The sequence below is a fragment of the Gopherus evgoodei genome, chromosome 4 (assembly GCF_007399415.2).
Source record: "Gopherus evgoodei ecotype Sinaloan lineage chromosome 4, rGopEvg1_v1.p, whole genome shotgun sequence".
Taxonomy (NCBI): Eukaryota; Metazoa; Chordata; order Testudines; family Testudinidae; genus Gopherus; species Gopherus evgoodei.
In genome coordinates this window covers 48,073,349-48,099,598 of record NC_044325.1, presented here as the reverse complement: position 1 = coordinate 48,099,598, position 26,250 = coordinate 48,073,349, and the positions used below count along the sequence as shown (strand labels likewise).

Genomic DNA, 26,250 nt, shown 5'->3' with positions numbered 1-26,250 from the left:
ACTACTCATCACTAGGACAGATGTACTAGCTCAAAGGCAACATAATAACCAGCCCAAACATTCTCCCATCCTACATCTAAATTCATGGATAAGACCACCACCTCCAACCCATGATTCAGTTCCCCCCAAACCCAGGTCCATTCCAGTCCCAATCCATCGCTGCTCCCTCCCCACACATTTACATGATAACCTACTTGGTTGGACCCCACTGCACTTAATGCTCTCTGGCTATTTGCACCCTACCTCTGATGGAAATAGAGTAGGAGCAGGGCAGGGGAGAGAAATGGATTGCCCAGTGAATGAGAAAACAAGAGAGGGAGGGCTTTCTACAACTGAATAAGCAGCATTATTTAAAATACAAACTAGCCCTCCAAACATTTTGTAATTTGCCCTTTACCAGGGAAGATGCTTCAAATAATGAAGGAGGAAGACAAAGCAAGTAAAACAATTAGAAAGTGATTTTTCTTTGCATTGTCTGCAATATGTCAACTCAAGAAAAAAAAAATGTAAGTGAAGCCAGACAGCACTCATACCTAACAAGGGAGAAAAATATACTTGTGCTTAACACACTGGAAGAAACATTCAAGGACACCTCATTCTTCGGTAAAGACTGTCCCCATAGGGCTACTAAGATTGAGTGCAGTTTAAGTTATTAGAGCTTCCGAGGTCTGGCTCTAACTTGTGCATGAAATTTAAAAAAAATATTTTGTCTGTGAGAAATTTATCCCTGTGCAGAGAAGCAGAAAAGGCCTCTGCACCACCAAACTCCTTGTCTGAAGTTTTAAGTGGTTCAGCGGTGCTTTGAGTTGGCTCTCTGCATAGAGGTGAATTTCACCCTTTGTAATTAGGTGCAATAATCTTATTCAGGGAGGTTCCTCATCCCTTTTATATTCCCTATTCCTTTTAAAAACACCTTTCTTTTATTCTTTGTGTTCCAGCTGAGAAGTCTACTAGTCAGTGAAAAATCCAGGAGGAAGAAGGAAACTAGCACTAACATTTCTTGTCCAAATTATGATAAATCAGATCAATTACTTTGCTTTTGTCCCTTCCCAGATGAAGGGCCGTGAGGAGAACCTGTTACAAACAAATCTTCTGACAACCTGAGATAGGTGAGGAGCTGAACCCATTATGAAGTTCTCTTGGGCAACCTCATGGTAATTTCAGTTATTTTATTTACTGCTCCAATACTGCATGGATAAAGGCTCTAAAAATACCTCAGATACAAAGATAAATTTACAAATCCAAGTCATCTCCCTGATGTTACCCTATCATAACCTCGATTCATTAAAAAATAAAACAACAATATGAGATCACCGGGAGAAAAAAAAGTGCAGTGACCTTTTATTAGGAGTGAAACTCTAAGGAATTAAGTCTTTTTTCTCCATACACTAATGTGACTTCTCCTTTATGTTGCACAATGCAAGACAAAACATACAGTAGCTAAAAAGGCAGAACCAAGAACTTTGTTCAAAAATAATTACAAGTCGCTTACAATATTTGGCAAAAACAAAGATGCATGAATTAAATCTGCCCAGGAGCAGGCCTAACTTGCTCATGGAACAGTTCCATGGAAATGTGCTACAGTAATTATGCTGTTGGTTAACAAATAAATATAGCTTTTGTCAAATTAACTCACAGCCTTGGGGTGCTTTTTGGCTCTTTGTTGTTCCTGGGTTCCCTGACATGGGGTGGTGTGCGGGGGAAAGGGCTGTCCAGCAGCTACAACTGTCCAGGAAGCATCAATCATTACTTTCAGATGTGACCCATGAGAACTGTCCAATACTTGATTACCCTTTAGAAACTATTATAACGACTCCACCCAGATGCTCTAGACCAGGGGTCGGCAACCTTTCAGAAGCGGGATGCCAAATCTTCATTTATTGACTTTGATTTAAGGTTTCATGTGCCAGTAATACATGTTAAGATTTTTAGAAGGTCTTTTTCTGTAAATCTATAAAATATGTAAACTAAATGAGGTTTTAAAAAGCTTCATTTAAAATTAAATTAAAATGCAGAGCCCCGCGGACCGTGGCCTGGATCCAGGCAGTCTGAGTGCCACTGGAAATCAGCTGGTGTGCCGCCTTCGGCACATGTGCCATAGGTTGCCTACCCCTGCTCTAGACAGTGCGGATGAGGGAGGCTGAACATAGGAACTGCCTGGGGTGTGACGATCCTAGCTGCAAATGTATTGTCTTATATGATAGGGATAAATCATGCATACAAATCGTACATCAAAGTTGTGAAATGGCTACAAATGCAAGAAAATATAAGGTATTCAAAAGTTTAACAAATGGAGTTCCTCACCTGGGGTACCGTTTGGTCTAGGGCTGGCCCTGAGCACAGAACACAGCTCCGCCTGCCTCCTGTGGTGGGAGAGGTCAGCATGAATACATAATGTGCTTGGGATTCTATATTGGCTTCCTGTATGCATCTGGGTGCAATGTAAGATATTGGGGATGATCTTTAATGCCCTGAGGGATCTGAAATGTGGATACTTGAGAGACTGCAGACAGAGGTTAGGGATCTATTTCAGGAGCAGGTGAGGGTCTGTGGCCTGCAATGTGAAGGAAGTCAGACTGTATGATCACAATGGTCCCTTCTGACCTTGAAGTCTATGAGTCATGGCAGGTAAGATCAAGTGGGAAGCACGTATTGTAAGAACCCTAGCCGTATAGGTCCTAGGATATGAGAGAGATAAGGTGGCTGTGGTAATATCTTTTATTGGACCAACTTCTGGTGGCCAAAGAGATAAGCTTTCAAGCTGCATAGTGCTCTTCTTCAGGTCTTTACTAACCTAAAGATTATGTTGAGAATTTTGGTTGCCTCAATTAACCGATAAATAAAATCAAAGCTATCCTCAGTTATTCTGAAAAGCCTTCTACCAACAAAGGCTGGTCTATTTGTAGGTGTCTAAAATAAGGCATGCCTTTGATGAACTGCTAGAATGCTAAGAAGTTATTCTAGAGTTCATACTGCTAATTATTTGCTAGTACATTCAAGCAGGAGATTCACTATGAAATGATCTCTAATATTAGATCAGTCAAAATATTAAATTACGTATCTCTAGTAAATCCTAATTAAGTTTTATATCCAGCAAGGAAAGGTTTCAGATTTATTTTAATTCTTACAAAAAGGGCTACGTATTTCTGAATCTTTTTCTTTATGAGGTTTCAATTTCCCTTTTGGTAATCACACAGCACCTTTCCATCTGACCTGGACGACAGGAAAATGGCTACTACTTTATGGTTTTCTGGCACGAGATTTTTTGAATTTATGGTTTTCTGGCAAGAGATTTTTTGAATGAGAAATTAACATCCGTTTTCAGCTTTCATTAACATTCTGAGTTCTTTTGTGAGATCAACTCCTCTATTCCCTGGTGTATTACTATATTTTTTCATATTGTAACGAATTGGCAAAGAAAAAGTTGTACACCACAACACAGCACACATTAAATTCACTCCCTACTGCCAATGTGGTATAGTCACCTGAAGATTCTTCCCCTGCAAAAGAAAGGAAATAAGTCAAGACAGTTTAAAATATGAAAACAACATAAAATATGAATTGCATTTTAAGTGGAAAATTGCCAACAGCAAGCTGCACTAAGTTAAGTACTGTAAGTAATGTTAATTTGAGTATTCATCCCGCTTTCAACAGCTGTACTAAAAATATATATTTCAAAAGAGGGACAGTTTCATTAAAGCAGCAGAGGGAATTTAGCCACATATTGAAATGAGTAGCTAAATCTCATGTACAGCTTCACATATCTTTACCTGTGTGTCTATTGTTATCAAGAGACAAAACCATTTTAAGTGACATACAGTATTTTACCTAACTTACATGTTGCCTATAGTTATCATTTTTATATGAAGATATTCACTCACTCCATGGAAAAATTACCTTTGTTTTTTTATTATTAGCTGTAGATAGCTGAACCACCAAAGACACAATTAAAATAACATTATAACTCTGAAATGAATCCCCTAAAGCTAGGAAATTTAGCATTAAAGCCTGAAATTCTATTCTCACCTACCCAGCTGTGCACCAATATTACAGCTTATATGATATTCATTATCAGTTTGTGCTTAGCAGCCCCTGCAGTTCTTACCATACAGTAGTGCATAACAAGGCGAGTTAAGGGTAAAGTTTCAGGTGAAACTCTATGACTTTCTTTGCTTTGGTGAATTTAAGTCAAACTACTAACAATATCCAAATAGTTTTAAAGGTTCTCTTGTATATAATTCTACTCTACCTTAAAAAAATCTCTAAAAGCATTTTATTAGAGATGAAACAATAGATTGCCTGTCTGATTTAGAATGGATAGATGTGTAGCCACATTTTAAGGGAATTTTTGATGCAACAGATTACATTTTCTCCTACAAAGCCACTGAACAAACCTCTGACATCATACATGATAATATCACATTAATCCATAGCATGAAGGTATTACAATGTTAATGTAGATGTGTACTAATAAATACAGTGAGGAAGAGATACTGTGCCAGAGCAGTGGCTACCTACTTTTAGACTTCAGTAGCCCTGCTTGTATTGAGCTTTTTCAAAATTTCCCTTCTCCCATCCCCCCCCCCCCAACCCAGTTCAAGATAATCCACTCCAGGCTGCACACTAATGGCCAGAAAATTGCAGTTTTAGTACCAAAACCTGTTTAAATCATAGTTGCTAAAAAGGTGTCAGGATATCATTTTTTCCACACACAGAACTTAAAAAAACCTCACCTAAATGGAATTTTTTGTTATTTGTAAATATATTTTGAAAACTACCAAAGTTCAGCCTTTAATATTTTTTACGGTCAAGTTATAAACTCCTGAAAACAGGACTTAATATCGTAATGGAAACACTAACAGACCCCTGACAACAGCAGAGCTAGCCTGCACCTCTATAACACAACACACTTTCCCAGCTGAAAAAACTAGCCCGTTACCCAGGATAGTGTTGAAAAAGGAGCCCTGTTATTTTAGGAGAGACAGTTACTTGAGAATTGGCACAAAATAGTGAAAATTAGAAAAGAAGGTTGTTTTTTTCCAAGTCAACCTAACTACTCCATAAAGTAATGCACAAATCATTCATTACAATGAGTCATAACAATGATTTGTGATCTTCCAAGTTTTCATTTCATGCCCCTCTGTTTTTCTTTAAAGACAGGAGGAAAGACAAAGACTGGAAAGTTTGGGTCATATGGATCACGGCACCACTGCTATGTCTGGAATTTTCTTATAAATATCCTATTGCTCTGAGGTTCATAGGCCTGACTGAAACAGCAGGGACAATCTCATTTGTACTTTTATAGTTGTAGAGGGATTTGCAAGAGTTAACGCAATTTTCCATAATATTTCTTACTGACTCCAGGAATAAAAGGAGAGTTCCCTTTGTAATCAGTATCTGAAACATTGTGAAACTTAAAGAAAAAAAAAGGCCTTCTTTTAGGTTTAACAAGATTTTTCAAAGTGCTGATAATTTTAAAGGTACAAAGCAAGATAATTTTTGAAAAAGGGAAAGGATTACAGCCAAATGTTTGTGGGAAGCAGCCACAGCAGTATTCTGAGGGACATACTTTGCAGCAGGTTTTACTGCCTCTTTGCAACTTTATGTCTTTTTTACATTGTTTTTTTAAAACACTGTTAAGTGACTGTTTCTAACCTCATGAAAATCTTCACATCAAAGAAACATCTTAAGGCTCCATTCACAATGGTTTTATACCTCTTTCACCCTCAAAAAACTAAATGTGTTATTTTAGCCATCAGCTGGAGTTGAGCACAATCTCTCCCTTTTTCAATTCACAGAAGTCTTTTAAAACCACTTTGTTCATGTTCTTCTTCAGTCATCTCCTGTGGGCAGCCCACACAAATATGGTTCACTCTTGTCAATTGCTTAGTCTCATCCACAAAGAATATATATGCAAAGCTCATTCAGATATTGGCATGTACTAATTTATGATGGACTAATGGTTTCTCCTGCTTTGGTTCTTCATCACATTCAGCACTTGTACCATCAACCCAAGAGACCAAACCCTGTGGGGTCAAGTAGGTCAATCTATGGCAAACTAAAGCTTCACAGATAAAGCTGCAGTGATAGTAACTGATTATCTTAAAAAGACACATACTTATTTTAAAAGAAATATTTGAAAACTAAATATTTCTACTTGTTCCTACATGATTAGTTGATATCATGCTATAATAAGCTTGATTTTGCCTTCTTTGGGCCATAAACTCCCCATTGCTGCATGATGCAAGAGGGGACAAAATATGGCTGAGAAGTGTACAAGGAAGAGAGTAGTGACTTGTTGGCATGTTACCCCCCGCACCCGCACACTCTTATATGCAGGGCAGTGTCTAATAAGCACAGCCTAGCCCTCAGGCAGCTGCAGCACCCTGGGTATATGTCTAACATTGCTGCAGCAGCTACTTCAAGAAGAACTTCTCTCCTGCATCCTTCACTTAATGCCATTAAGGTGGGCAAAGGGGATGCACCATGTAGATTCTCCCTTCCCCCACACACTCCAAAAGCTGCTCCAGCAAAATGAAGAGAGGAGGTAGGGGCAAGCTGCAGCTCTACTGAGCTGCTGCCATTTGCCTCTCTCCCTGCCTGCCTAGCCCCAGTTCAGAGTTTGAAGAGCTGGTACTGGGGAGGAACCTGAAACTCCATTCCTCTGATCCTATACCACCAACCAGGGGAAACTTGGTTCTTCTCCTACCTCCCCACTAGGGATTCTCCATGCCAGCCTGGGGAGCTCTAAGTCCCCACCAAACACCCAACACTGATTATGGAAGACAGTTAATCATCAGCCTCACACACTTAAGGGGACACATTCCCCAAATGACCACTCAGTCCCACCAGCAAAGAAGATCTCCTCCCCACTTGACCAACCACCCAATAACCAGAGGTCACAGGTGTAACAGGAAGAGAGCCTGAGACCTAAGCCCTTGTATCAGAGGCCTGGTACGAGGCAGGGTGCTCACCTCTCACCACTGCTGTCAGCAGAGACCACAGACACATCTACCACCTTGCTGCCACATGTCGGGAGCAGCTTTCAGCAAGGAGAGTCACCAAAAGAAGCCTCCATGAGGTGTTGGAGAGTGGGAAATATGGTAGATTTAGGGAGCGTCAGGAAGAGTATGGCAATAATTTATTTTTGAGGTTGGAGGGAAAAGAGCAGTTTTCCCAAGGAACATGATATGTGTCACTGTGAAGGAAAACTTTGTAGAAGGCTCTTTTCAAAATGTAAGCACCATGTCACTGCCCCATCTTCTGTTCCACCACTAATCCTGAACACATAAGGGGGAAAATGCAGTACTGTAAATTTTGAAAGTAAATTTTCCTCTTCACCACGGTGTTGCATGGAAGGGGATGATATGGCTCTATATGACATTTGGATTAATATACTTTGTATTGACGTATTATATTGCTTTAACACAGTCATAGGCCTCCTACGTTATTACTGCCCAGATTACAATACTTCAAAACCAGCAGCTTTCATAAAAGATAAAAGTGGCTTGTAAACTCTATTATATATGTGTACTGTAACTTTTCCCTTCCTAACACCCCAACACAAAAAGCTTTTTTAAAGGATCTAGTAAAGCAATTTTTTTTAAAGGATACTGTCAAATGAGAATGTTTGCAATGAGTTCTCAGCAGGATTTGCAACACAAACACTATGGCCCACATTACACTTTCACATGAGGAGGAAAACACCAACGTTCCTAATGTGTTTTCTTCACACCGTCTTCTCTCGTGAGAGAGGCTTGGGAGGCTGCAGATCTCTGAGTCCTCAGGACTGGGAACCCTCCTCCAGGTGGGGACAGCCTGCAGAGTTGGCTCCTGCTGCTTCACTAGTCCTGTCAGCATAGCTCCTGCAGAATATGCCCCCTGCTGTTGTTCAGTATTAACAGATACTGAAGGCTATGACATTGAAATTGCATTATAAAGCAGAAGATGCTGCCCTCCAGCCCAGCACCTTTGCAGTTCCACTCCTTCTCACTTTGTCCCCACCCCTTAAGAGGTATTCCTGTGTGGAGTTCCAGTACAAGGGCTTCTCTGCATGGGAGAGGGATGGTGTGGCAGAGGCAGTGCTTACTCCCTTCCAAATGGATAGGTCTTCAGCATGGATCAATATGAGTCATTCTGGCCATGTATAAGGGCCAACCAAATCTGGCATCCTGCCTCTGTCTGCGGACAATTTTATTAGAAGTTGAAAAAAACCATAGTGCACCTAGTCAATTGAACAATACCGTGTATAGGGGAATAAACCCTAAACCTCTACTTTATGGTTAGTTTCCTAACACAGAAGGCTTGATTGCTCTTGTTTTCACATAAGCAACTATATAAGTTTTGCTAGTCTTAAAATTATTCATCCCTGTACAAAAAGATCACCCACAGTATTGCTTTCAGTAAGCTCTAGCAGCACTTAACTGCACTAATGCTATAGGTTTTTTCCTATGAGTGAAGCAGTACACCCTGAAAACTGCACAGAACAGGCAGAACCTGCAAGTCACTAACGTCATCAGTTCCCCACATTCTGACCTCACCATTTCAAAACTTTTTCATGCTGGATATCAGAATGCTGTGCAAAACACAGTATAATCTATAAACCACAAATTGCTTCAAATATAAGAGACAGGGAACCCTGACAGGTTCAGAGATGCTGTTAATTAGGGTACTTTTATTTTTTTTTTCCTTTCCTTTCTCCCTATAATCACAATAAGCTCAGTTTTAAAGCATATCAGAAAAGAAATGGTTTTTAGGGGTTTGGATAGAAAAAGGATGGTGGCTGGGTGAACATGTTATACTTTAATATTACAATTCAAATCTCCAGCCTCTGTGTTCAACTCATCATTCTCTTACTCATTAATGTTACTCATCTAAGCATAAATCAATAGATTGACATGAGCCACAGAGCTTAGATACCAATTTAACACCTCTGCATAAATTTAGAGAGGAGAATAATAAAATCACTTAGAATTTATTATTTCTAGAATGAGCAGACACAAGTCTTTGAGGATTAATTTCATGCTGTGGGTTAAATTTCACTCTCACGATAGGCCAACTGTTGCCTGGGGCTCTACAGATAATGAACCTGCCAAGGGATTAGCAAGGAAACACTTGTGTTGTTATAAAGCACATACACTTCCCTTTCTAACCAAGTTCATTCTACATGACATTAACAAATTACTTTCTCTCTGTCCACGTTTCAGTATAATGTGAGCCTGTGAATGACCCTGAACCAATAGGACATCAGATAAGATCTTCTCAATGCATAAATAGCTATTAAATTTGTCTGAAAAACCCAGACCTCCTGTAGTGAAAACATAAGACATTTTATCTTTTCGGAACTCTGTAAGAGCCACGGAAATATTTTACATGTAGACATATGTCTACAGTATGTCAGCTGGCACAATCTAAAACACCTTAAAATAAATGTATTTAAATGAATTAGCTATAACATTGGAACTATGGAGATTTTTTGGAAGAATTAACCTACCCTAAACAGTCTAAGCTAATCTAACCAAAGAAGTTAAGGACTTGGCATCACTGTTTAAACAACTGATTTGTTCAACAGATCAGACACAGTAATTTCTAATATAATATATATGTGTGTGTGTGTGCATGATCAGAGTGATCAGAAACTATTTTATACTTTGAGACTAACTGGAACATTAGCATTGAAAATATAGACCTTTTCCCTTTTCAAATCTTTCTCTCTTTTTAGCAAAAATCACTAAAAGCTTCACCTATTTTTTAAAAAGCTTGTGTAGAGCCATTTCAGATTTTCCAGCCACTCTGTGCTGCTCTGTGTTGGTATGCACAGATAGCGAAGGTGCCTTATATAATTAGACTAGACTTAACCTGATATTATGGGCTAGATTGTGAGTGGCACCTACACAACCACAAAGAGGCAGAGGGAAAAGAAAGAAGCTGCACAAAGCAGCTGTACAAAGCCAGCTCACAACAGTCATCCCTGTGCCACCTGCATTCTGAGGACAGCAGGGACTCAGAGCCAAAAGGAGGTGAAGCCATGGCCCTGCAGCTCCTCCTACTCCAGACTAGGGTGTCCATCTTTTCAAAAGGCAAAAGCAAGACATATGTAGGAGCCACACCTCTCCACGCTCCTGCCCTCATCCTGCCTCCTCCCCTGAGGCCCTGCCCTTGCCCCCCTTCCCCTGAGGTCCCACCACTTGCTCCTCCTCTTCCTGCTGAGGTCCCACCCCCTGGCCAGGGGCTGCTCTAAGGCACCCCAGTCCCCTGCCCAAGGCAGGTTGGGGGTCCGGGGCTCCTCACAGTGGCGCAAGCTCCCTGGGCAGTTCTTACCACTGCCTGTCTCTGGCTTCGGGCCTGACCAGAGGGCAGGGCCTTGTGGTGACTGGGAGCTAAGGCCCACCTCAGCCCCTCCTCCAACCAGGAAAAGGCTGGTCCCTGAGTCTTGTGCTGACACGGAGCAGCACAGCAGGGAATCTGGGACAAATACTATCTTGACTGGGACTGGGACTTGAACTCTGCATTTCGGAATTGTCCCGCCCAATTCAGGATAGGTGACCACCCTACTCCAGGCCTGCATAGCAGGGCCAACAGTGAGAGGAAACAATTCACCCTAGTGGATGGAACTGATTGGTGTTTCCCACTTGCAAGGAGAAGCCTTGTCTGAGGAACACTATTTGCAGCATTTGTCTTGGAATGGTGCGGATCTGCACTGCCCTCTTACTCAGGACTGTATCTTAAAAGCCACATTCTGACCCGATGTGTTAAAATGCAATGGGGTTTATCCTTCTCTGTATGGGGAGAAAAAATGTCACATAGAGTTTTCTCCTTCAGTGCCCTTCTGCAGCAGCTGGGACAATATACTCATCTAATACTCTCTTTAACACCTGGAGGGGGCACTGGCTAAAATACTCACCAGTGACCCTGGCCCCAAGGGGTTGTAGTTTAGCAGCCTGGAGATGTGGCCAGACCCCTGTCCCTGTATCTGTATACTTCAGTGAGCAGTTCTTGCTAGCTGCGGGCAAACACTGCTACTCTTGGGAGAATAGAATGTGTCCCCCACTTTCAGCCACCCTGAGTAATCCAGACCTGTACCATATGACTCAGGTCCACCACATGGCTGGTATCCTCCACTCTCCTCTTGTGGTCAAAGAGAGGACAGGCCAAATTTTGCCCAATATGCCACATAAAATCATTATGCATACATAAGTAGGACCAGATCCTTGCCTTCCTCGAGTCTTTTTGCATAGCTCTAGCAGATTTCCAGAGATCAGGGTAATCCTTGGTTGGAAGAGTGCTGCCAACTCACCATCAATATAGGAGGTACTCCAGGGTGGGGTGGTAGGGCCAAGCAGCCCTCAGGATTAAGATGTCCAAAAGGTGCAATAAGGTCACTTATAGCTCCTCCATTCATGTGTTGTGAGCACTGCTCTGGGCTGCCTGGGGTTCCAGTCTACAGTCTTCTCAGCCATAGTTTTAAAAATATATATACAGGTGTAGTTTTAAGCAAACACAACTTAACAACTACAGAGATTTCAATATCTAACGTTTACATCTGAGGCTTTGCAGATCATACGTCTTATGAGTCTTTTTCTTATTCACAAGTCAAAATCTGATGTTTGATGTACATTTCACTCCCATTGAAATTAATATAATTATACTTGAAATTAATGCTCTCTATGGTTTTTCTAATCCACTGATACTTGCTTCATGCTAGTGACAAATTCTGCCCTTGGGTACCTGCATAGCTCCTATTCAGGTAAATAATTCATTGCTACATAATTAATGACAGCCAAGTATGTACATCTGAGAACTGAGACTAAGATTTTCAAAAGCGACCCCAGTGATTCTGAGTGTCTCAGCTTTTGGATACCTAAGTTAAGACCCTTTAAAGGGGACTGATTTTCAGAGGGTGGGTGCTGAACACTTTCTGAAAATCAGGCAGGCCCTTCAAAATGTCTAAAGTTGGGTACCCCAGAATTGAAGCACTCAAAATCTCTAGTCACGTCTGAAAACCTTGACCAGAATTTGGCCTTAAATATGGTTATAAGGCAATATATATTAGTGGTTAACAAAGCATAGTTACGAGTTACTTCAAGCAAAAATGTATTATTTGCATGGTAGTATTATTAAATATGATTATTATTATGGATATGCAAAAGCATTTCACTTTTCATAGCTTTAAAGTAATAAAATGTACCACCCTCTTAATTATTAACTATTACCATGTCCCAAAGCAATTATGTTTCATTTAAGTCACTCAAGATGATTATTTTGGACACAGCTTAAATATATTAAAGTCAACTGACATTTATTCTCCACTGCACTTGCCTGCCTCACCCCAAGTTCTGTCAATATGACAACTTTATATTTTAAGGCACTGTTTTTTCTAGAATAGGTTCATAGGAAAATGCTATTTTTCAAGGATCTACCTATTTAATATTATAAGACTGCATAATCTGCATAATCAAACAGATAGTAACGCAAAACAGCTCTAACTCTTTCTGTTCAGTATTTGAATTCAATACAAGACACTGACAAACCACAAATAAATATGGAACCAGTTGACATGACCCCTGACGACAAAAAGAATGTAAAAAACACTAACAAGACACGTGGTCTCCAGCAGGCTGGAACAAATGAGATTTCCTTTTTTCCTTTTATAGAACGAACATGGTTGACATTAAGTTTTCCCAAAGTCTAACCAAAGTATCACCATCATCTCTATCTTCACTTCTTCCTGTATTAATTAAAAACTACAGATTACAAACATGCAGTTTTCTTCTGTTCTTGAGGGGGGAAATTCACCTTTTTGCAAAGGCCTGCCCAATGTCCTATGTACCATCTAAGCCCTGAGTTACAGGTTTAACTGTAACATAGGGTGTTATGCAGGTCCTGTGCACTAAGGGCTGGTCTACACTGCGGGGGGGATTGATCTAAGATACGCAGCTTCAGCTACGTGAATAACATAGCTGAAGTCGAAGTATCTTAGATCGATTTACCTCAGGTCCTCACAGAGCGGGATCAACGTCCGCGGCTTCCTCTGTCGACTCCGCTACCACCGTTCGCGCTGGTGGAGTTCCGGAGTCGACGGGAGCACTTTCGGGGATCGATATATTGCGTCTAGATGAGACGCGATATATTGATCCCCAAGAAATCGATCGCTACCCGCTGATACGGCGGGTAGTCTAGACGTACTCTTAACATGCCTTCCATTCTAATGCTTTAGCAGATGTGCACTTTGTGCCTCTCCCCCAATATATTTATTCTATTCTTCAAATTTACTTTTTTGAGTGACATCTTTCAGGTTACTAAAATGTACATTACACTACAGTCAAAATTCTGCCTCCAGACACTTGCAGTGCATTTACACTGAACTCAGTGGACGCTGTGTATATATGCTGTTTTGACTGTGAATTCTTTGGAGAAGGGACTCTCGTTTTGTTTTTGAAAGGCCAGTCCTTGCTTACAGACAGCCCACCAACCTGAAGCAATACTCACGAGCAACTACACACCACACAACAAAAACACTAATCCTGGAACCAATCCCTGCAACAAATCCCATTGCCAACTCTATATGAATATCTATTCAAGGGACACCATTATAGGACCTAACCGTATCAGCCACACCATCAGGGGCTCGTTCACCTGCACATCTACCAGTGTGATATATGTCATTATGTGCCAGCAATGCCCCTCTGTCATGTACATTGGCCAAACCAGACAGTCTCCTCACAAAAGAATAAATGGACACAAATCAGACATCAAGAATTGTAACATTCAAAAAACAGTAGGATAACACTTCAGTCTCCCTGGACACTCAATAACGGACTGAAAAGTGACAATTCTTCAACAGAAAACTTCAAAAACAGACAAATGAGAAATGGCTGAACTGGAATTAATTTGCAAACTGGACACCATCAAATTAGTCCTGAATAAAGACTGAGGGTGGATGGGTCAGTACAAAAAATAATTTTCTCTCTGCTGATACTCCCACCTTCTTGTCAACTGTTATGAATAGGCCACTTTCACTTTAATTGAATTGGCCTCGTTAGTACTGACCCTGCACTTGGTAAGGCAACTCCCATCTTTTCAAGTGCTGTAATATTTATACTGCTTACTGTATTTTTCACTCCATGCATCTGATGAAGTGAGTTTTAGCCCACAAAAGTTTATGCCCAAATACATTTGTTAGTCTCTAAGGTGCCACAAGAACTTCTCGTTCTTTTTGTTCTGTGTTTGTACAGAGCCTAGTACAATGGCGACCTGGTGCATGAATGGAGTTCCTAGACATTATGATAATATATGTTTATGGTCCATATACTTATAAAATCTCAGCTGCCTGTTCTCTCAATCTTATCTTTCTCTAGAATATAAAAATAAATGCAACCCTGTCTTCATTATTATTCTCTGACTGCAATGATATTAGCCTATTATGCATTGATACTATTTTTAATATATTTGCATTGCTAATAAAAACCTTAATAAGAACTTAATATAGAAACAGATATAAATCATTAATGACAATGTTAATTTCAGTGAACCATTATGCTACATTTATATTACCTGTGGGACTATTTTATAATGGAGCTTAATCCAACGCAGACCAATTGTGGTTCTTCTATTCTATTTACTTCTGTGCAGAGCTGATAGCACTGCCTAGTTAAGGTTTTCTAATACTTTCTATTATAAGACCCAGTTTTCAGTTTCTGATACCTTTGACACACTTTAACTCTTTGGGCTGAAATTTTCCCTGTGGGGTGTCTGCCTCAGGCTGATATATATGCACACATTCTTTCCCCCACATTAAAATATTCTTATAACTGTTTTGATGAGAAGCTCCAATGTCTCCATGCTCTGGAGCAGAGACTTGAAAGTTGGCAGGAGAATGGCTTTTGTATCATATACATACCTTTTGTTATTCCCATGAAAATTCATTCAAATGTGGCCAAGTTATAAGCCTCTGAAAAAATCTCAGTTTGCACATGCTCAGTGGAGACTTCTTTGGCAGCTAAAGTCTCCGAAGATTCCAAAGGCATTGGGCAGGCTCCAGCTCAGACCTGCAGGGGCCAAGCCTGACTCTCCCTACAATTGCTGCTTCCAGTAGCCACGGGCAGGAACTTGGAGCAGGGATACCGTCTTTCCTGTACTCTCAATGTTCTTCCTACTTGCACCTAGACAGAAAGGAGGAAGAAGAGGGAGCAGCCTGACTGAGATGCAGAGGGGTGAAGGAAGAGGGGGTTGCAGGAACCAGACAGTGGGGAAAGCATAGGAGGAAGGCGACAGGACCTGGTGGGGTGGATTGGAGCAGAGGGAGAGGGAGCTCTAAGGTATATAGGTGCAAAAGTGAAGGGAGCCAGAATCCAGGGTGTGTGGAGTGAATAGGAGCAGAGGTTGAGGTTGGCAGGAGCTGGGGTGCTGGAGAGGAACAGAGGAGGAAGGGGGCAGGAGCTGGGGGTGAATTGGAGAAGAATGGGTGGGAAGCAGGAACTGGGATGGGAAGAGGATGCACATGAGGACAGGGGGACAGGGACAGGAATTGGTGTGAGGCCAACAGAGAGAGGCTGGGAACACAAAGGTATATAACCACTGTGCAACCATAACTCGCCTCTTTGTACATATGCACTATGATATGGACTTTAATTATATGATCACACACTATTAGAGGTGGCCGGAAAATGACAATTGCATTTTGTGACAACTTTTAAGGTTTCAAAATTTGTTTTTGTTCTGCATTAGAATGACAACAAATCCTTTCAAATGTTTTCAGTATACAGAATTATGTTCAAAAGGTCAGTTTTTCAATCTTTCTTGTTGTCACTCTTTTTTTGGAAGTGACCAGCAAGTCCATACTGGACCTCAGAAACCTTCCCTGGACAAAACTTTGTCAAAATTGATACATATCTGTGAAATGATTTGGTTTTGATGAAGCAGCATTTTTGGATGAAAAAAAGTTGCAAATATTCACCAGTTCTACACATTATTTCTCCTATGGGATCCCTGCCTCACTCTGTACACCGGGTGGACAGTGCTCTGCAAATGAATCCGGGTTGTGTCATGAACGAGGCTGTATGAAGCCCATGTAAAGAGCAGAAGACAGGTTTGATGTGTTCACAAGAGGGTGTGTTGTTGAGACTCATTGCTGAATTTTGTTCTAGTTGGCATTTCCTGAGGGATGATGGCTATATGTTCAGGTATGCTTGTCACGGAGTGTGAGGGAAACAAGGCCTTGCACCCCCAGCTTCCTGTGATTCACCATGACCTTCAGCCAGCCAGTAAAACAGAAGGTTTATTTAGACGACAGGAACACAGTCCAAAACAGGTCTTGCCAATACAGACAACAGGACTTCCCTTAGGTCCATCTGGGGGCCCTGGGGAGGCCACAGCCCTGTTGGTCGGGGTGGTCCTCTCCATTTCCCAGACAGGTCCAAACTGAAACTCCCTCTAGCCTCTCACTCAGCCTCCCCATGGCTCCTCCCCCAGCCTTTGTGTCCTTTGTTCAGTTTCCCGGGGCAGAAGTGTTACCTGGCCTCCAACCTCCCTCCTGGGTTCTCATGTTACATGCTCCGGTATCTTCTCTTCCCCAAGGCAGGCAGTCCCAGCAAAACTCCCCAGCAACCTTCCCAGGTCAATACTTCCCACTCAGTATTCAAAGAACACATCAAGAACATTCCCACTTTGTCACAATATTGCACTGCTGTAGTCCAGCTAGAAGGTGACAACTGTGTGTACTACTGAGTCCAGGTCATTATTAGAATATCAAATCCTCTTCCAATGTCAAAAGAATAAAAGTGTTTTTCATGTTGAACCATTCTACTTTCTCAGCACTGATTAAAAGCATTGTTGCCCTTAGCTCAGACAGTAGTAAATTGAAGAAAATCAAATTCATGTTTTTTCCTACCAGGAAATGGAATAAGAGAATCAGGAAAAATTTCCACTTGCTAACCATCACACACTACTAGCTATGTTTTTTTGAAAGAGAAGTCATACTCAGGGGAATTGTATGAGGTAAAAGAACGGCCTTCCTAGGAAGAAATCTGTGATGGGTTGTGCCAGTTTGTTGCAATCTGATCAATTTGGAAAGCCACTTTTGACATTTATAGACCATGAGCTTTTTATTAGTGTATGTCGATACAGAAAATGTTTTTCAACGGACAATCAGGTGGTTAAGAATCTTATTAACCTCCAGATTAATGGCCACTATAACCCACTGATACATTAAAGCTAAAGCAGTATTTACAATATTGCATAAAAACTGAAAACAGTAACTGGACAGAAGCAAAATAGATTCAAGACCATGTTAATTAAAAGTTTATCAAAATAAATTACTTAATTATCTGTGTCGGGTAAAAATAATTTTCCCAGCAACCTGTTTTTTGTCACGTTTTCAAAAGTAGAGCCATCCTAGCAAAGAGCTAGGCATCACTTGACAAGCTGACTTAATGCCTCTATCAGCATTACGCCCATGCTACACAGTGACATCTCTCCAGTAGGTAAACTGCCTCTGAGACTAATGTGTCTTCACTTATTATTTTACTCCTCCTCGCCTAAGCGCTGACATGTCAAAGGGATATAAATGATCTTGTCTTCAAAATAATTTAAAGCTTGCTGCAGCATAAAATGGAAAACAGAGTGTGCAAGGTCTTGTCAAAATGAAAATCAACAGAGAGTATTAGGAGGCAGAGCCAGCTCTCTGTAATTTGATCCTTCCACACACCATAATCTCCATTTTATTTCACCTAATGAGGCAGGAGTTGAAACAGTTGATTTGATTAAATTCAGATGGCAGCCCTAGAGGAGTGAGCCCCCTGCTGTACTCTTGTCCCGACACCCTTTGTTACCTCCAAGTGAGCTGAGACCAGGCTGTGAACCATGTAAATAGAAGGTTTCCAGGTTAATGAAAAGCTGCAACACCATTTAAAAACCTGGATGGACGGTTATGCCTTCCTAGTCCAAAAGAACTTTCATCAGCTTCAGTAATAAAGTTTAATGAATGCTGGTCATTCTGAATCTTGGAACTAGAGGCTGAACAAAGGCGAACAGTTTCCTTATAAAATCTCTTTATCTTGTAACCAGCATAACATTACAAAGGTATTAATTCATTATCTGATGCCAAAATCAAATATATCGATTAAAAAAGGAAGTCTTTGAAAAGGGTAGTTAATGTTTCTTATGAACTGATGTTTTTATTAGGTGATGGCATGTTCTGCGTCTCATTTCATTAGTTATCTCCTAAGGACCTGCTTTCAACACCAAATCAGAACCTACATGCTACAATCATGTCATATAGCCAATGTAGGTCCACTTGCAGCATTCAGGCATTAAAATGTTCAGAAATGTAAATTAAAAAAACTTATTTGCAGCTATAGTAGAACAAAAAGCAATAAAAGTTAGCAAAATAAACTTGGGGACAGCTTCTCAGCTATTGTAAACTGTCACAGCGTCACTGAAGTCCAGCAGAGGATCTGCCCCTTGATTTGTAATGAAGTAACTACACTTACTGTGAAATTATTTATGCTTTTAACACTAATATTTAATAATGAGCAGAATATAAATACTGTGTAGATCATCTTCCAGTGCAGGGCCACTGACAGCAGGTTCAGGCCCTGTGAAAAAATTTTTTTCGGGCCCCCAGCAAGGGCGGACTGGCTAAACAGAGCCAATGGAGCCAGGGAAGCCGGTCCCCTTTCTGGACTGCTGGGCCCTAGTAATCTGTACCGGCTTCCCCCCCTTGGTTGGCCTTGTTCCAGTGTACTTTACAAATTAAGAGAGTTTTCCACAAAGGATGAAGACATTGAATTTGTCAGGTCTCATCCTGCTTCTGTCACTCAAGACATGATCCCACAAGTTGCTGAGAACCCTAAATTCTGTTCCTCATCTCAGTCATCTCCAAAATGGGTAGAAAATACATAATCCCACAGTGTTTTTTTTAATGAATATATTTAAAGTGCTCTGAGATTCTTGGATGTTTATACAGTGCTTTGAACATGTAAGGAGCTAAGTGCCATGAACATTATCCTGTTTAAAACATTAAATCATATAATAATGTGCTGATGCCTATGTGCAAGGAAAAAATTTAAAGGTTTACCCTGGACTTCTGTGTGCATAGAGTTATTTTCTACACTGAAAATATATTAGCTTGATTAACTTGAGGAAAAGTGGTGCAGGCTTTTATAGTTTCAACTTTTCCTTTTTGGGACGTGAATGATAACATTTTGGAGGGTTCCCATTTCTATGGGATGTATTTGCAAAAAAACTCTCCTGTCTTCCCCAAAAAGATGCTAGTGACTCTACTTCCTATAAATTCAAACTATCAGTTCTGAAGTCATTCATCAGTATTTCAGAAGCCAGTCTTGAAAAATGAGATACATGTGCTCAACGTAAATGAGAATTTGGTGATTTATGATGTAGGTCATTCTGAAAGCCCATGAGCTCATCTCCAGTGACTTGCCAGAAATCATAACTATTACTACAGGGCCATGATCTGTTTATTATACAGTTTATGGGTGGCATGCAATGTCTAATTCATTTTTAATGTGTTACATTTTTTTCTGGTCTATTTTTTGAAAACCAAGATTTATATCGCTTCAGAGTTTGACAAGAATAGTAGACTAATGGTTAAGCTAATATGTTTCTAGAATAGTCCAATTAAACTATCAGCCTGTTTGCACTCAATGTTCCAACTAGGAGGGCAGTAATGTTTTATTTGTAACTACAACATTCAGCGGTTCTAGAAATCATGTGGTCGGTGTTATGTGTTCCTGAATGCCACTCCTTTCAGCCTGAGAGGAGACCGGTAGGGGTTCTGGTCCATCTGCAGAGGGAAAGGGGTGCCCACCCCTGTAGACACTTGGAGGCCTGCCCACATCCCTTGTATAAGAGGAGAGCACATGGGCAGGTTGGAGCAGATGTGTGGCTGTGGAACTGAGGACAGAGTGGTGTGCTTTCCCCATCCCTTCAGCTCCTGATTAGTTGGCCCAAGGGAGGCAGGCGATCACAATTGGTCAGGTCAGTGTGAGCCTGCACCGTTCAGCTCAGAAAGCCTTCCCCTTGTGCCACCTTTGGTGGTACCTGAGCAGCTCCCTGTGAGTTTGTAGCCCTGAGAGTGGCAGAACTGGGTCTCCTGGCATGCTGTAGGCCTTGAGAGATAAACCTTTTGGTGGGGCATTGACCCTTCACATTAGAACTGACCATGGATGGATCAATGGCTTTTCATCATCCTCACAGCACTATTCAGGGCATTAGAATCATGAAAACTTTTGTCCAGTGGTATTAGTAGGGCAGAGGGAAGTCTCTTAGTCTAGGACAGATTGAGGTAGCCCATCTCTCTACGGTCATTCTCTTGCATGTAAGGGCAGGTATTGGGGAACTTAGCAACTGGCTAGTTTTGTTGAGTGTTTATGGTGTAAAGACCTGTCCTCCCACACCAGACCACTCTTTTCCCCATAAGAATTTGCACTACCATTCATCCTGGTATTAATTCAATTTAATAAAAGTTGCAGCCTGCTGCTTAGATCCCACCCTCTGTGTGTTGTGTCTTCATTCACAAGCATGTCTGGGTCAAATGACAGTTTTTTCAGTGGATCTTATTTTTTTCATCATGATTTTCATGTACAGTTACTACTGAGAAAGTAAATCTCCAAACTGGAACTATACCTATTGCATACAGGGCATAAACTACATAAGTGGCATTCGTGCTCAGGATTTACATCTTCACCGTGGCATACCCCAACTAAAGAAATGGGCTTGAGAGCAGGCACTAAATGAACAAAGCTCCTCTGAAGTGCTATTGGAGATATATTGAGCACACTAGGACTTCAAGCTGTAGTGGCATTATGTGACAATCATTTTTCTTTATGAGAGTCCTGTAACTTCCCCCGCTCATGCCCATGGATCCATTCTACGTCCCCCCTCTTCTAAGGGTCATTCAAAACAAATTTAAAAGGGTAATAGGATAAATACCCACATTATAAAATCAAAGATCCAAATAATTTCTCAGGCACCAACGCACCTTGTTATGACTTGTGTATGCAAATAATTGTAGAGTCATTCATTTGTACATTCGGGCAAGGAGAAATTGTGCTGTGAAGTGATTGCATGTGCAAGAGAAACCTCTTTGGTGTTTTACATATCCCCCTTTGTACCTGATCCAAAGAAAATGAAAATCTCTAACTCTCAGCTTGTGAGTCTGGCTCTCTAGCTTGAGATGTAGAGGTTTAGGCCTGGTTTACACTACAAACTTACATTGACGTAAGTTGCCTACTTACCCATGTCTCTGCACTCAAATTTGTCTCCAGCTGATGTAAGTGGCCCATTATGATGATGCAATAAAACCACCTCTTTGAATGGCGCAGAACCATGATCAAACTACTGTGGTTGATGCAGTGCAAAGGTAGACACTGCATGACCTGTGTCATCCCTAAGAGTCCTCCAGCCACTGTCCCACAATGCACCAGTCTCCGCTACAGTGACCACTCTGATCACAATTTTAAAATCCACTGTCCAGGGATCACAGACACTGGAAGCTTGCCCTCCCCCCATTTAAAAAACCCAACATGTTTTTAAAATGCCTTTTCCTCATTGCCCACCTTCATGAGCACACCTCACTGCTCACCTTTGTTTATGGCTAGCCGACCTTGCTGGCTCCATGCACACATAGGGTTGCCAACTTTCTAATCACACAAAACCAAATACCCTTGCCCTGCCCCCTTCCCCAACTCTTCCACGAAGCCCCGCCTGCACCCACTCCTTCCACCCTCCCTCTGTTGCTTGCTCTCCCCCACCCTCACTCACTTTCACCAGGCTGGGGCAGGGAGTTGGGATGTGAAAAAGGGTAAAGGTTCCAGCTGGAGGTATGGGCTCTGGGGTGGGGCTAGAAATGAGGGGTTCAGGATGCAGGAGGGGGCTTCAGGCTGGGGCAGAGGGTTGGGGTGCAAGAGGGGGTGAGGTTTCCAGCTGGGGGTGTGGGTTCTGGTGGGGACTGAGAATGAGGAGTTTGGTGTGTGGGAGGGGGCTGAGGGCTGGGGCAGGGGAATGGAGTGAACAAGGGGGTGCAGGCTCCAGTGTGGGGCTGGGGACGAGGGGTTTGAGATGCAGGAGGGAGTGTGGGGTGCAGGCTCTGAGAGCGAGTTTGGGAGTGGGAGGGGGTTCCAACCTGGGGCAGAGGATTGGGGTGCAGGAAGGGTTTGGCGTGTGGGCTGCATCCAGGCAGTGCTTACCTCAGGCTGCTCCCAGAAGAGGGCCGGCATGTCTAGCTACCAGGTGTAGGGGCAAGGGGACTTTGCATGTTACCTGTGCCCAAAGGCACTGCCCCTGCAGTTCCCATTGGCTATGGTTCCTGGCCAATGGGAGCTGTGGAGCTGGCACTTGCAGTGGGACAGAACATGGAGCCCCTGTGACAGCCCCTGTGCCGAGGAGCCGGACATGCCATCCACTTCCAGGAGTCGAGTGGAGCCAGGGACCCTACCTTAGCCCCACTGCACCATTGACTGGCTTTTTACTGGCCCAGTCAATGGTGCTGACCAGAGCCATCAGGGTCCCTTTTTAATCAGGCACTCCGGTCGAAAACCAAATGCCTGGCAACCCTCTGCACACACAGAGATACTAAGCGTGCTTCTTCTTGGAGCAGACAAGAAGTGTTGGATCTCCTGGACCTGTGGGGAGAAGAGACTGTGCCATAGAGACCTGGACATCTATGGACAGATTGCTCAGGGGATGCTGGCAAAGAGGTACAAACAAGCAGCAGTGTCAAGTGAAAGTGAAGGAACTTTGCCAGGAATACTACCAGGCAAGGGACAGCAACACAAAATCTGGTGCTGCCCCACAGACCTGACTCTTTTATGAGCCACATGGCAAACTACGCAGTGACTTCAGCAGCACTCTGCAGACCACCATGGATACCTCGGAAGGGCCCAGACAGACACTTTGGCCTTGAACAGTGAGAAGGAGGAAGAGAAGGAGATGGGAGATACAGTGAAGGACTCCAACCATGCAATGAACCAAGACCCATTTGAAAGTCAGCAGAAGTCTAGCCAGTCCCATCAGGTGAGCACAGATGACCCTGCTGATGAAGGGAAAGGGAGCTTAGGTAAGTGTGAACATCAGGGCTGGTACAAGGAAGTTTCGCGCCCTAGGCGAAACTTCTGCCTTGCACCCCCCCAGCAGCTAACTCAGCCCCCCACCCGGGGAGCCCACCCCCCCGCAGCAGCTACCCCCCCCCACCGCAACAGCTAACCCCTTTCCCCCCCATCGCCCCATGGCAACTAACCCTGCCTGGGGAGACTTCTCCCCTTTTCCCCCCACCGGCAGCTAAACCTGCCTGGGGAGACTTCTCCTCTTCCCCCTCACACCCCGGCAGCTAACCCTGCCTGGAGAGACTTCCCCTCTTTTCCCCGCCCCCCGGCAGCTAACTCTACCTGGGGAGACCTCCTGCAGAAAATAAGCCTGCCTGAGTAGCCCACCCCAGCTCACCTCGGCTCTGCCTCCTCCAATAAGCAGGAAGAACTGGAAGTGCTAATAAATAAATACAACTATGACATTATTGGCATTACTGAAACTTGGTGGGATAATACACACGACTGGAATGTTGGTGTGGATGGGTATAGTTTGCTCAGGAAGGATAGACAGGGGAAAAAGGGAGGAGGTGTTGCCTTATATATTAAAAATGTACACACTTGGACTGAGGTGGAGATGGACATAGGAGACGGAAGGGTGGAGAGTCTCTGGGTTAGGCTAAAAGGGGTAAAAAACACAGGTGATGTCGTGCTGGGAGTCTACTACAGGCCACCTAATCAGGCGGAAGAGGTGGATGAGGCTTTTTTCAAACAACTAATTCTCCTCCCCGCCCAGGCTTGCGGCACTGATAGGAGGAGACTTAGAGCTGGGCTGTGTGCTCAGCGGAGGAGGCAGAGCAGAGGTGAGCTGGGGCAGGGAGCGGTTCCCCTGTGCGCCCCCCCTCGTTATTGCAGGCAACCCTCTCCATGCACCCCTCCACCCAGCTCACCTCCACCTCCTCGTCTGAGGGAGCTTTTAGGCGCCCCCAATCACTAGGCACCCTAGGAAGCCGCCTAGTTTGCCTAAATGGTTGCACCAGCCCTGGTGAACATACGTTTCTCCTTACAATGTTTTATTTGCTTTTACTTCCCCTCTCTTCCCCCTTGCCTCAACCATTTAAAGATGGTGCTTGGTACATCCTCCAAGATAAAGGTATTGACTTTTCATTGCTTTTCTCAGATATTGTGAAAAAAAAAAAGTTAGAAAGTAAATTCAAAATAAATTCCTGAGCATTATTATGGCAGTCTGATTACATGATCCATATTGATTCTGTGCCCTGTGCTCAGGCAGAAGTGGAACAAACAGAGGTAGACTTGGCAACTGCTTTTCATACCTGCCGTGCTGGGAGCATGTGGAGCATCTGTTTATGTGGATAGGAATGTCTCTCTTATCTCCCTTAGACATCTCAATGAAACATTTGTGGAGATACTCTGCAATCCTCTCCCAAAGGTTTCCAGGAATGGCATCCTTATTTCTACTGGCACAATAGGACACGTTCCCGCACCATTAGCAAAGAGGCTAGGAGCATGTGGTCTGCGCAGCTTTGGGACACGAGTAGCAGCGGGGTTCTTTGTGTCTATGTGACCCTCTGGAATAAGATATCAGCCAAAATCACCATTGCCTGTGAACAACATTGCTAGCATTCGCTGCCATAGCCCTGTACTTGTACGCATGGAACAGAAGACAGAATTTTACAGTTTCATGCAACAGAAAATCCATACTCCCTCCTCTCTGCCTGGCCATCCTCACTGTGGGTTGAGCTGGAGTGTGGTGCAGTGCTGAGACAGTCCAAAGCTGAAGTGTCAATAAACATTTCTTATTAAAAGTATTTAGGGGAATAAAGGAAGAGAGCTTTGAAATTTATCTTTCTCTTTCCATTCTGACTGTAAATCTAATGGTGCATGTGACTCTTTTTATCAACAGCCTTTGGCCTGGTGGTCTTGAGGGCTGACCCCTCCACACCCACAGAACATCTGACCCTGATGAGGAGAAGGAAGAGGACAAGGAAGGACATGTTCTGTGAGATCCTACAAGCCAGTGCTCCATTGCACTGTGAACAAAGAGCTTGGAGAGCCAATATGACCAAGAGCATAGACGAAAAACAGGAAGGAAGGACAGAAGGCCTGGGAATCCTAGCAGGACAAGGAGTGGCAAATGTCTACAATGCATTGTAAACCGGGGTTCATACTCATGTTCGATCTCAACCCCCTATCATCCACATACAAATCTGTCTGACTCAGGTCAGCAGTACTCAGAACCTAAGTCCTAGGACCCACCTGGGGGCAGTGGGTCTGAACCCGAGTCCCACTGAGACTCAGATCCAAGCCCTATCATTTTGCAGTGTGGACACAGCTCAACCCACAGACCTGAGTCAGAAGATCTGTGTCATGCAGTATGGACATGTTGGCATCGTTGCGAGACCCAGGTGAAGCAGCTATAAATCCAGGTCACAATGGAGTGTGGACACTCAAGTACCAGCTTGGAAATACTGCGTGCACAAGTGCAGGTCTCAGAACAGTGTAGACATACCCACTGGGTTTTCTCAGGCAGAACATTCAAATGCTGAAGACCCTGGATAACCTACTGATCCAAACATCCTGGACTCAGCTCTTGCACTCACAGTAGAACTCCATGGTTGCTGCTCCTTACCTCCCCTGTCCCCAAATACCATGTGGGACCATAGACCATATACTTATCCCTACTGCACCATGCTGGGAGACAGCCAAGAAAAAACAGGCAGACTGGTTTGCTGGGGCTATCACAGTGGACGGCAGGAGGCTGTGCCCTTAAAACCCCAGTCAGGAGGGAGAGATATGTGGGTCTCTGCTCAGGAAGGGTGAAAACTAGAAGCGTGAAACCTTAAATGAGTGCCCTTGAGGGACCCTGGAGAGGGAATACAGGTGCAGTTAATCTGAACCTGTGACAGCACCCATCACATAAGAATGAAGACCAGGTTCAAGGGAGCAAGAGCGAACATGCTGCTATATTTTCCACTAGCTGAAAGTCTTGGCTTACTGGCAGCCCAGAGCGGAGGATGTTAAAATAGAAAACCAGTGATATAACTATCAGGATTTAGATTTATAATCACTCAGAAGATCATAACAATGTTAACTGCTTGGATTTAAGCAAGCTGGGAGCATTAAAAGAAGGAGTTAAAAATATGCTATTGGGTCAACTTTTATGACAGGGCATTAACTATCATATATATTG

At 42.9% G+C, this 26,250-nt stretch overlaps 1 protein-coding gene across 1 annotated transcript in view; it reads right to left on the bottom strand.

Moving 5' to 3' along the window:
* The window catches only part of SLC25A21 (solute carrier family 25 member 21), a 365,165-nt gene that overhangs the window by 99,745 nt on the left and 239,170 nt on the right, over positions 1-26,250 (bottom strand). Inside the window, exon 4 of the mRNA XM_030559247.1 lies at positions 3,486-3,500. Coding sequence (XP_030415107.1) covers positions 3,486-3,500 — 15 coding nt within the window. The remainder of the gene's footprint in view (positions 1-3,485; positions 3,501-26,250) is intronic.